Source organism: Platalea leucorodia, assembly GCF_965183815.1.
Source record: "Platalea leucorodia genome assembly, chromosome: 8".
NCBI classification, from domain to species: domain Eukaryota; kingdom Metazoa; phylum Chordata; class Aves; order Pelecaniformes; family Threskiornithidae; genus Platalea; species Platalea leucorodia.
In genome coordinates this window covers 30,105,221-30,117,430 of record NC_138830.1, presented here as the reverse complement: position 1 = coordinate 30,117,430, position 12,210 = coordinate 30,105,221, and the positions used below count along the sequence as shown (strand labels likewise).

The 12,210-nt window shown below is 45.7% G+C and overlaps 1 protein-coding gene across 1 annotated transcript in view; it reads left to right on the top strand.

The window, feature by feature from the left end:
• FARP2 (FERM, ARH/RhoGEF and pleckstrin domain protein 2) overlaps positions 1 to 8,677 on the top strand; it is an 82,554-nt gene extending 73,877 nt beyond the window's left edge. Inside the window, exons 22-27 of the mRNA XM_082320780.1 lie at positions 188 to 270; positions 2,108 to 2,226; positions 2,922 to 3,085; positions 5,399 to 5,506; positions 6,323 to 6,474; positions 7,672 to 8,677. Coding sequence (XP_082176906.1) covers positions 188 to 270; positions 2,108 to 2,226; positions 2,922 to 3,085; positions 5,399 to 5,506; positions 6,323 to 6,474; positions 7,672 to 7,762 — 717 coding nt within the window. The 3' untranslated portion in view covers positions 7,763 to 8,677. The remainder of the gene's footprint in view (positions 1 to 187; positions 271 to 2,107; positions 2,227 to 2,921; positions 3,086 to 5,398; positions 5,507 to 6,322; positions 6,475 to 7,671) is intronic.
• The last annotated feature ends 3,533 nt before the right edge of the window (positions 8,678 to 12,210 follow it).

Genomic DNA, 12,210 nt, shown 5'->3' with positions numbered 1-12,210 from the left:
TAGATTATTGTATAGAGCCAAAATAGACTTGAAGTAGGTGGTATTGATAAAAGAGTAGCTGTTTTGCACTTATTGCAACCTGGTTGTAATCATATTTTGACTCAAATTCCTAGCCACCCAAGGAGGACAGTTTTAGAGTTTATCAGTCACTGAGTAGTGATGAGAAAAACCTTTTCTTTTTCTGCAGGTGGAGGAGAGTGAGAATGAATGGGCTGTCCCACACTGCTTCACCATCTATTCAGCACAAAAAACCATAGTGGTGGCAGCAAGGTAACATTTCTTTTCCTCAATTGCCTGTAGATTCAATAGATACCTTCTCCAAAGAGTTACTGTTCGATTGTGTGGTGCAGAGCCAGGGAGGCGTTTCATGCTCCTCTGGAAAGCATGACTTCAAAGCAAACACAGGACACTTCACAGGTCCTTTATCAGTGTTGTGTTTTGGGAAGGAGTAGTTTCTCTCACAGAATGGTGTGTTATTAAACACACAGCAACAGCAATAACGTTGCCATTGTATTGTTTTCTAGTTAGCTGAGTTGCCAGTGTCATCCTTTAAACAACTGCTATACAGCAGGAGACAAAACAAAATCTAAACATAGAAATATATGAGAGACCCAGAAAGAACTAAAGTCCAGAACATGCAAATGGATGTAAGCAGGGGAGAGTTCCTGCATAGATCTCATGGAGGAAGCTAGGAAGGGAGAGGAAAAATTAAAGGCTGGCTCAGAGAGAAAACCCATCTCTTTTCGGTGTAACTTGTCCCTGTGCAGCAAGTTTGGCATCTTTTTTTACTTTATATCTGAAATACATGTAGGATGTCTACTACACCTGTTCTCTCAGGATCAGCTTTAGGAGGTTTTGTCCCTCTGCAGGTCCCCGAAAAGGCAGCTGGAGTTCGGTATGTTAAGAATGCAGGATGGGAGCACTAAAGCTCAACTTTAAATTTATAGGTTTTTTTACTGCTTGATAACCTGTTCTTGAAAAGTAACCATTACTGAACATTTATAAATCAGGTATGTAGTGGCACAGGTGCCAATACTTTTGGTATGCAGACGTATTCAGCAAGCAAAACTTTTTTTTATTCCAGCCTAACACCTGAAAATGTCAATTATTTTTAAGATCAACAGTTTCTCAGCAGCTGCGAATTAAAAAGTGCTTGAAAGGTTCTTAAATTTGGAAAAATAAATATAATTTTTTCCCTTGTCATAACTTAGAAATAGCTCAAAAGTTGTTGTTCTTCTTATGTTACCTCTCCCTACCTGTCAAAAAAAATTGCTGCCAGGCTTAGACCATGCGTGGAATTTTCAGTCTGAATTACAAACTTTCAGAAAAAACAAATGGTTACCAAAAAAAGTCCCACAGACCCTCCCAAGCAAACACAAGATTGTGTAACTGTATATGGCACTTCAAACAATTGTGCACACAGGGGATGTAGCCAGAGGTAAAAAAGAAATGCCAAGGCCATGTGGCCATGTCTAAAGGAAAACCTTACGCTGTTGCATACTGATGCATATAGATATGTGTATATGAGCTGTAAAGCTCTTACCCTGTAATCATGGCATGAGCCATGTAACCCATAATGGAAGCTATGTGGGATGAAAGAAGTCCTCATCTTCCTGCACACTGTGTTTTGCTTGCTTGAGATGCAGGGTAAATCCTGTATCCCCTTTAAAATATGTGCTGTCTTTCAGGTTGCCTTTTATTCTTTGAAAAATCATTTCCACTGTGGTCATACCACCCATCTCCAAAATGCTTTTTGGAGTGAAAACATGATTTCATGTTTGAAATAACCCATCAGCTATGAAGCGCTCTGTACGAAGAACAGCGATGGCCTAGACCACATAATTCCTCTTCTGAGTCCGATAGCTCCAAAGGGTGATATTATTTTAGTCTTGTTTCAAGGCTTGAAAGTAGAGGTGAAGGCTGTGTGAGGGCAGCTTCCTATCTGGAAAGCTCATGCTTCGGAGGAGTTTTTATGTTATTTTTATTTCTTTAATGGAAAAGGACTGCTCCTTATATTGGGCAGTGACTTGTGCCTTCCTTCAGCAAACTGGCACTCTGTCACAGCTCCAGGCTGGGGTGGTCTCCATTCACACCGTTTGTCTTGCAGTACCCACCTGGAGATGGAGAAGTGGATGGAAGACCTAAACATGGCAATTGAAATGGCCAAGAAATCTACTGAGAAATCTGACATGCTTCTGGAAAACTCAGTATACAATCGCTCCAACAGTAAGTGGTGTTTCCTGCCTTCTTGAAAAGCATCAGTTGTCCTGTCCTTTTCATTTTTCCTATTGTGAATTTGATGACATAAATGGCGTATTTTTATAATTCATATGGCAATGGAGAGTTATTGTGGTTTTGTTTTCTTTTAATCAAAAGAAATATGCTTGTGTTCCTAGACTGATGTTCCTGGTAGCTTTAAATGCAGCAGAGATGCTCCAGTTGCAGAATTGTTACTTTTATAACGTCTTTATTCATCTCTTACATAAATTTTTCTCAATTTAACCATGTAGTGTATTTTCTTGTCCAGAAATTTGGTGTCTTTGGAGATCAGCAAGTTCTTTTATAGCCCAGCATTCTTGTGCCTGTCTCTGGTGGTGTTATGGATGTGCTGAAACATGTAGTATCCCTTCTTGGAGCACTTTTTTCCATTCCTCACTAAGAATCGACTCAAGATGAAATGTAGGGATTTTTGTTTGTTGTTTTACACAGTATTGAGTCAGCTGCCCCAAGCAGAGCTGAGTAATGAAAACCACAGTGATCTGCTCTGAGTGGCCTTTAGGAGCTGTGTAACAAATTCAAGTTGACATATTTTAAAACTGGACCATTGCAAGAGAGAACAGTTTTTCCTCAGGAATCCCTGCTTCTCTTGCTCTTTGTATTGCACACTTTTCTTAAACCGCTGCTGAATTCTCCTCCCCCAGGATCCTCTGATGAGGTCTCTCTAGAACAGGAGTCCGAAGATGACATACACTCTTCTCGTAGCTCCTTGGACAGGCAGAGCCACCACCGTGCCAACACAACCATGCACGTGTGCTGGTACCGCAACACAAGCGTCTCCATGACTGACCACAGTGTGGCTGTCGAGGTACCCACAGGGCGCAGCTCTCACGTCTCTCTGTCCATCCTAGCTTGCTCGGCCGCCACTCGGCCTCCACTCCATCTCCCATTTCACCTTGGCAGCGTCTCTGCGTCTGCAGGAGAGCATGGGCCATTAAAAGGCTGCTGCATGCTTGCCCCCCTCTGTGCATGTCTGTGTGTCTGCATACACACACTCTGCTCTCCTTGCAGAGGGGCTTTGCTTCAGCAAAGGCACTAAAGGAGGGAAATTTTAAAGGAAACCCAGGATAGCCTAGGACTGAGTTGTTCCTTTGGGTTTCATCAGCCTTGCTGGAGGATAAGTTACCTATCCATGATATTTTCCTTTAGAGACTGACTCTGCTGTACTGAGGTCTGGTTAGCTACTGTACTGCACCTAGAATTAAGAAGAGTGCATTAAACTCGGTGGGAATATGACTTCTCTGACCTTCCCTCGCTGGCAGGGGTGAGCAGCAAGAGTTAGGAAGTGCCATTTTATGGCACTGTCGTGTTATGCCAAACAGAGATGTATTATGTGCCTGCTGAGCTGCTGTTACCTTGGGTCTTACCACTCGGCATGGCTTGATGCAGCACTGGTGGCACGTTTTGGTACTGAATCCTGCAGATTTTGAGACAGAGGTCTGTTCAGCACTCCGTATGCAGAGTGCTGCTTGCACCAGCACTATGGTTTCACTTTAGGCGGCAGTTCGGCAAGGTTGGTTGGGTAGGACACCTTCCTGCAGGCTGGCATGCTTGGAAGACTTCCAGAAGTGGGAAGGACCCTAAATACCACGAAAAGAAAAAGGAGGATGCTAACTAGACAAACAGCAATAGGGCAGGGTGCTGTATCCATGTAGTTGTACCTTCCTACCTTTGCTCCCCGGTGTTAAGGCACTCTTTGTTTAATGGAAGGAGTCAAAAGTTGGGCACTGAAGCTCCTGGGTTTTCATGATGTAGAGAGCATATCAATCAGCTCAGTAAAGGAAGTCCTATAGATGTTACCATGGCTTAGGGTCCAGAAGTTGAGCACTTTAGCTGGCAAAGAAAGTGATTTCTATTGGAGGGGACAAAGCCTTCCTTTCCCTGCCAATACCCTTGTGAAAGGCACCATCTCGCTGTTCTGTACCCGGATAATGAGACCTCCCTGCTGCAGACCCTGGGATTAAAGGTGTGAGTTCTTGCAGCTCCCCCTCACTTTGATCTGTTCCATGTTCTAATACCATCTTTTTTTCCACAATCCATTTTCCTTTAACAGATGCCTTTCTTGCATCACTTCTCTTACCCTGATGTTCTGTTTTTCTCTCCCCCTTTTCTCTGCTCAGTTTTCTGCTCTCTTGCTGTTTCTCCAGAGCTTCCTCCTCGCTATTTGCTGGGCCAGGGCCAACGGCCCAACACAATCACCCATGTTTGTTGGTACCGGAACCAGAGCCTATCCCTGTCTGATTACCTGTGCATGATCCAGGTAAAAATGCCTCTCAAGTTCTGCGCTGGTGGGGAGGAGCCATAGGATGCCAAGGAAAATGTACTGCTGCTCGCTTCATAATTGCTCAGTGAGCCCACATGTGCTGGTGTGAGGATGCCCCAGCCAGCCAGCAGCAGAGGTATAATGTTGCCTTGTTGATACAGGATTTCCTCCTGTTTATGCTTCCCCAAATGGTTCTCTATGTAATTTGCTGCATATCCTATCTTCTTCTCCAATTACAAAATCCATTTGCTGTCATTCCATGCTATAGGTTTCCTTATCCCACTGCACAAGCACTCGGTGGCTCTGACTCCAAGGCGTCAATGTTCAACTTCCCTGCTTGCCCCACCAGGCTTGGCTTTGCATAGCTGCCACATGTAGCTTGTCCACAATTCTGGCATCCTCTGTTTCCTCTTCTGCTTTATTTTCCTTCTCACACAGTGTGTTCTATATGTTTTTTCTGCATGTAAAAAAGGGTGGCTAAAGGGATGGGCGCCCTCATGGCTGTCACGGTTCCCCTGACAGTAGGCTGCAGAGGAGAGCGATTGCTGGAGGGATGAGTCAGTGCAGCACCCTCCTGTGCACCACCTGACACTGCGCTGAGATAAACATAAAGGGGAAGTTGCTATTAGTGGAGAGGAATTACTAATTTGTTCATGAGAACATAGTTGTGAATTAGTGAAATGAAGATAAAAAGTCATTGAGTCACCATGTGAAATATCTGGAAGGCCTTTTACAACATGGGAGCAAGTGCAGGAGCGGTTATGGCAGGCAGCCTCAAGCTTTTTATCTGCGGCAGCTGTCATCTTTTTCTGAAGGACAGCGACCTGTGGTTTCACAGTAGTTTTCATTCTGTGCTAGAACCAGCTCTCTGGATACTTGCTGAGGAAGTTCAAGAACAGCAATGGCTGGCAGAAACTGTGGGTCGTCTTCACCAACTTCTGCTTGTTCTTCTACAAAACACACCAGGTGAGCAAATGTAGCTGAGGGGACTGCGTTTGGGGTGTCGAGGGGAACCTGGAGGTCCTTGGCTTTCTGCTCTGAGTGCAGCTCACTGCTATTTGAAGGAGAGTAACAAGTGGAAGAGGAGGTAGTTCATAACAAAGCCAGTCTCTGTAAGGCCATGGGCCCTTCTTGCAGAGTTTAATCAGGATTTCCAATTCTGTTAATGGTATTGACCTTCTGTGGGTGAGAGGGGAAATGTCTCCTCGTGCAGTGACTGATGGAGGTGAGGGAATCGGCAGCCTTTGGTCAGTCTCTGCCTGTTTCTCTCCCTGCTCTCCCTGCTGGGCTTCAGCACTGTTAAACAGGCATCAGGGATTTTTCTGCCCATGGTGCCTTCAGTGCCTGCTTGGTAACAAAGTGTGCTGCAGTGCAACCTGTGCCTTTTCATCTTATTAACCCAATAAACTGTGTTTATTATATTAAGGCTTCTTGCCTTGAGGGCATGTTTCTTTTGGGAGGGATATTTTAACTTTCAGGACGGATCTGTGCTTGGAGTTCCAGAGAGAGGGTGTGGAGGAGGAAGGGGGGAGCCCAGGAGGCAGCGACAGGCAGGGAAATAGGAGCAAATAACTATAAAAACAGTGAAAGGAGCTGGGGGAAGGTTTCATTATAAGCTATCAGAGGCCTTGCAAAAGATAAAGGCTGATCCTCCTCCCATTCTCTCCTAAACAAAAATATAAAGACCTTACCTGTACAGTACAGAAGAGTGAGTGCGCGTTGGGATGAACTGTGTGGCAGGGGATGCCTTGCACTAAGGGGTGGGCTGTTGGGCTGTTCCAGGACGATTATCCTTTGGCCAGTCTCCCACTGCTTGGCTACGCAGTCAGCTCTCCTGTAGAGGCAGACGGCATTCAGAAGGATTATGTCTTCAAGCTGCAGTTCAAGTCCCATGTGTATTTCTTCAGGGCTGAGAGCAAATATACCTTTGAGAGGTAATTTTCTGTTTTCTCTGTCTGCCTTGGTATATAACATGCTGTTAACTCATTGATTCATCATCCAGAGCCCTCTCTTTCCTCCTGACTACCTCCTAGTCCAAGTGACCTTACAGCACATCCTCAGTAATGAAGTTCTCTTTGTCTTCCTACCGATGATGTTTGGAGATCCCTTCTCTGCCAGAACCGTCCTCCTTGTGGGGGACAGCTGGCGGTTATGCCTAGAGCTGTGGGCTCTGCTTTGTCTCAGGAGTCCGGGGCTTTCTTGGAGCTGGGGAGCAGTGCGGGTGGGAGGGCTGTGAGATGCTCAGCTCCACTAGGCCTTGGGAGTCAGATTTCTAGGTTAATGAGAGTTCTGGTAAGAATACTTGTTTTTTTTTTTCCCTCTTGATCTCTGGAAACAGGAGTTATAACACAAGGCTGAGAGCAACAAGTGCAGTGCTGCTTTTCACTTTACTGCTTTCTCTATAATTATGTTTAGCAGTGCTGGTAGGGGCTTCCACACGTGGTCTAAAGTGAATCATGTTTAAAATGCATCACGTACAAAACTTTGCTATTACATTAGCTGTTGAAAACCCTTGCATAGCATTCTGCCGTGCAGGGTAGTATTGGTTGTTTTGGAGTGTGGTTTTATTGAGAAGGTGTCACAAACTTCCTCCTTCCTTGGGAGAGTATCACACACTTGTGAGCAATGTACATATCAGCTACCTGAGACAGCAGAGTTGTGCTCTTTAATCCACTGGTCTCATGTGATTTCAAGGAAAAAAAGTCTAATTCACAATGGACGTTTGTCTTGCTTTTTTCACTGTTGCTTTGCTTTCTTCCATATGAGCAAGTCTGTTACATAATTTATTGTAAGAAAAGCAATCCACTGACTAAGGAAAATTTTTGTCAGCCTGTCCTCCTTGGTAAACACTTTCTGTACACTTACAAGAGAATACGGTGTGCTCTCATAAGAGCTCTCGAGCTCAAAGCACTGTAGAGCTGTTACTTGGACAGGCAACCATGTTCTGCAGTGTGTTTACCACATCTCAAGCTATTCATTTGAAGAGTTAGTTTCCTAAAAGAATTCTAAAAGAAAGGTAGAAAGCAGATGTTCTGTGAGGTTTGGTGAAAGGGGTACAGCTCCAAACCGAAGGACAAGATTATGCATCTGTGAGTGAGGGGTTGAGCATTTCTCATGTCCTGTCTTGCCAGGTGGATGGAGGTGATCAAGAGAGCCACCAGCTCCCCAGCCAGGTCAAGCCTGCTGCTTCCAAAGGACGAGAAGGACAGTCACACAGACTGAAGCAGGGCAGAGCTGGATCTCTGCTGTCAACATCAACAAAAGAGGCAGGTGGAAACAGGAGTCTCTGAAGTTGATAAAGCAAAGAACCAGGAAGCTCATTTCCACCTGGTATAGAAAGTAGGAGTGAGGGAGTTGCAAATGGGGATCACATCCATTCCCAATGATATGGAAGAGGGTCAAGTCTGTTCCAGTTGAACCTAGAGAGAACCTGACAACCACAGAGCTCCAGTGTGCACACATTGTGGAAGGTTTATTGTTCCGGTTGTACCTATACAGTAACACCCTTGCCTGCCCTGAAGGAAAATGCCACCTTGTTTTTACATTTTGACTCGTCGGTCAGCATATATGGGAGAAAAATAGCAGCTGTCAGTGGTGCAGTTGGCTCACAGCTGCTGGTGCCAGGGCTTGCTGGTGCCAGGGCTTGCTGGCTCCCAGAAGTTACCTTCCCCTGATGCTTGGCATGGCTGGCTATACAACCGCTGTCTTGCTGCTGTTAACGTCAACCTGCTGGCACAGTCATTTTAGACTACAGGGGATCCACCAGATGTATTAGCTTAAACACAGTTCAGCTATCACAGAACAACTCTGCTCTTTGGAAACTGCCATGGCAGCAATTTTCCAGGGGAAGCAGGTGGACTAAACCTCTGCTAAGCTGCGGAGGTTTCAGAATATTGTGGGTTGGTACAGCTAGTGTGCATGGTTTTTCCTCTGAACTCTGCTATGGCGCATGCTGAGAGGGTTAATTGCTATTCTCATATCACAGCTCCAGAGTTTCTTTATCCTGTAGTAGGCATTACTTAAGGCATGGGATGGCAAACACACTCTCCACCCTGGTGTGGGTGATGTTTTCAAGGCATTTAAGCAATATAGGAGAACAAGCTTCTCTGAAAGTCACTGTTGCTTGTGCTTGTGTCACACAAAGACTTCTGAAAATCCCTATTCTTACCTTTACATTTGGGTTGGGATCCATCCATCTTCCATTTCTCATGAAGGTGTAAAAGTCACTGGATTCCAGATGGAGCATTAGTGTCTGTGGACTCTATTAAATCTCTGTATTAAATCTGAAATGTTTGCAGTTTGTTCTGTTTTTTGTAAAGCTGTCACCTTTGGTTGCCTCCATGAAGGGGCTGAAATAAGCTAAGCACCACAAAATGCTGTGGCTTTGATGGGCTCTGGGGACTCTGCTTTTACATTAAATAGGAAAGTATTTGTGTACTGGAAGAAGGAACAACGAAGTGGTGTAGTGAAAGAAAAAGGGAAGTGTTGCATGTTGTGAGGATGGAGGAATGTGGAGATCCCTGTGAAAAGAGGAAGTACAGAGGCCAGCGTGTGCGTTCTCCAAGGCTGTTTCGGGTTATGGTCTAAAACATGTGCAGGATGAGGACTGCAGGGAGAGGGTTCCGGAGGGTTCCAGACTGCTTGCTTGGCATTTGCATTGTAGAGAAGACGAGTGACTGCAGATCCAGTCTTCACTACCACTGTCACAATGACCATTGTCCCATGTAAGTTAACTGTACTTAATTTATTAGTGTCTTTTTTTTTTAATTAACTGTTGTAGGTGTATACATGTGGATTGACTAGATATGTTATAACACAGCTGAATGTGACTGTTGAAAGTAAATAGCATCTTGGTATAAAACTATCTCAGCCTCTTATTCCTGAGCCCACCCATCCCTGTCCATGGCCACGCTTGTGGGAAGATGGATGGCATCTGTACAGAAGCATTCCTTTTCCTTGGACCTGAAAGAAGATGTTTCTCACTGTTGATTAATGGGTCTTTGCACTCAGTGGTTTCCTGGATGATAACTAACTGCTCCTTTGTCATGGTCACATGGAGTCACTTAGCAGGAGCACTTTCCTTTTTCATGAGAACTCTCCCATGCAATTACTGCCCTTGGCTGGTCTCCTGCTGGGAAGCTCTGCAGGAGCGAGTTGCAGAGGAGAGGAGCAGGGTCTCTGTCAGCAGCTGGGGGTCTTGGCACTTAACCCCAGCCTTTAGTTGCACTCACTGACTGTAGCAGGGCTTTCTAGCACCAGGATTTGAATTTTAGAGTATTCAGGTTACTCAGTAGTTTTCCAAGACTGTGGTTCTCAGCTCACCCAGCATCAGGCTGTGCTCCATCTGCAGCAGAGAGACAGGACCCAGTCAGAATGATGTGGCAGAGCCACCTTTTATGGAGCCTGTGAGTGCCACCAGGCTGGGGGAGCAGCTCCAGGGCAGGGCGGGCTGACAAACACCACCTGAAATTCAACAAGGCTAAATGCGAAGTCTTGCATGGGGGTCAAAGTACCCTCTGCAGTACAGGCTGGGGACAGCACAGCTGTGTCACGGGCCTGGGGCAGAGGCCCTGGGGTCCCCGAAAGCGAGCTGTGTTTTTTGAAGGGCAGTGCACATCCTCTGGCATGTGTGAAAGCCAGACCTGGCCAATTGCCAGAAGAGACAAGGATAGCAGAGCCGGAGAAATGTGTGTTTCTGCAAGCACGGTGCAAGAGAGGGTGCAGTGTTTTCTGTCTGGGGTGAAATAGGCCCTGGTCTCTTTTAATTTATTATTTTTTTTAACTAGCTGACAGAGATCGCTTACTCTCTTAACATCAGCTAGACTTTGTCTAAATTACCTCCATAAATCAGCTGCCAATCTCCCTAGCACCATGCATTAAAAATCAGACTGACAAGTACCCAGTGTTACTGGAGATGGAAGGAGCTGTACAAGGCAGCCTCGCCCTCAGCAAGCAGTGTGGAGGCTTGGCTTTTGTATGCTCCCTTGCAGGCTCCAGCGGAGTCTCCCCCCTCGCCCCCCAACTTGTTTTTCCATCTCATATCATAGGGAACACTGCTTTAGCCTGTAACACAAGGAAACAAATTCTGGCATTTAGAAAAATGGTCAAAGAATGCAGTGGAAGGACACACCCTAAAGGTATTAGTACATGACTGGTAGGTACTTACCATGACTAACCCACAGACTGTTTGAACACCTATGCTCTACCTATCCTCCCATCACCTCTGTGTAGCAGAATAGTGCTGTTACAACTCCTGTTACAGGAGAGATGCAGTGAGCAAGAGTCCTTCCTTAAGATTTTTGGGCAGCTGAGGAGTGGTTGATCCTTTAGTTGCTTATGTGCTTAACCTGCAGCTCTGTATTTCCTGCCTTGAAGATGCATGTGCTATTCACAGTGGCTGAGGCGTGGTCCCTGAAACAAGAGCCTCGGGTGCCAGCTGACCAGAAACCAAGAGGGACAGCAGGCAGCAAAAGTCCCTTATCAGGTGAAGAATACAAAGCTCAAATGTCTGTGCATTTAAAATGCAGGAGCACAGGCTATAAAAGCCAGAAACGTCACTGTTCCTGGCAAAACTACTTACCTCTCGCCTTGGCAAGCTTTCAAACCAATGAGGATTTCAGTGGCATATCAGTTCTTCTGTGAAATACCGTGTAGTAGTTTAACTTTAGCAGAACCCTGCAGGAGTATTTGCTACAATCGTGGGCAGTTTCCTTAACAAGCACTAGGAAAGAACAGAACACAAATGGTCCTCACTCATTAGTTTCTTGCTAGCAGGATGTACGTTAAGGAAGAGATGAACCCATGCTCTTGGGACCTCATGGCTTAATATCCATGGTCTCATTTCATTTCAAAAAGCCATCATTTCTGGTAAACACTACCACTTCTGCTTCCCGCAGGACTGGCTGGCTGTCCTTCACTCAGTGTAACAGTGTCGTGCTTCATTGCTTAAGAAACCAGAACAAGTTTTTGCAGTGGTTCCTACCACGTGTTTAATGCGATGTTACTGGAGCTGTTCTGGCAACTGCTCCCTTCACGAGTGACTCCTGTTACACAGGATAATTTACCTCCCTCTTTCATATCGGCTACATCACCGCAGCTTTAGCTCTGCTGAGGTGTCAGCAAATACGGACATACACAAGGCGTTCAGTGTCCAGCTGCACTCATACCACTCGGGTGCAAGTGCAGCACGGCTTGCATGCAGTGAAGGTCAGTACGCTGTTGTGAAGGTTTAGAGCCTGACAGTTGGGGGAACATCAGTTGTCAGAGCTTTCATTTTATAAGGCAGCCTTTCAGTCACCCACACAAAGCACAAGCTGCAGCCATCCGCGCAGCTCTGTGTGCTCACCTTCTGGCTTGTCCCCGGAGTGCTGCACTAAAACTGCCCTGCCCCTCTTCAGCTGCAGATGAGAAAGGCTGCACCATCACCACTGTCCTGTCACCAGGCTCTTGAGCAGAGGCAAGCACAAGCACGTGGCATTTAACAAAATTCCCGAAAAAGCACAGTCAGAAGTAGATTTGTCAGTCTTTCTTTTTGGCTCCAAGGAGAAAATAGCTGAGACAGTACTGCCCAGCTTGAGCACAGAACCAACCGTAACCTTCACCTTCGTGTTTCTGCTTAGGGAAGGATAGGCATACACAAGGTTTCAAACATGTTTAAAGTGGCATCTCCA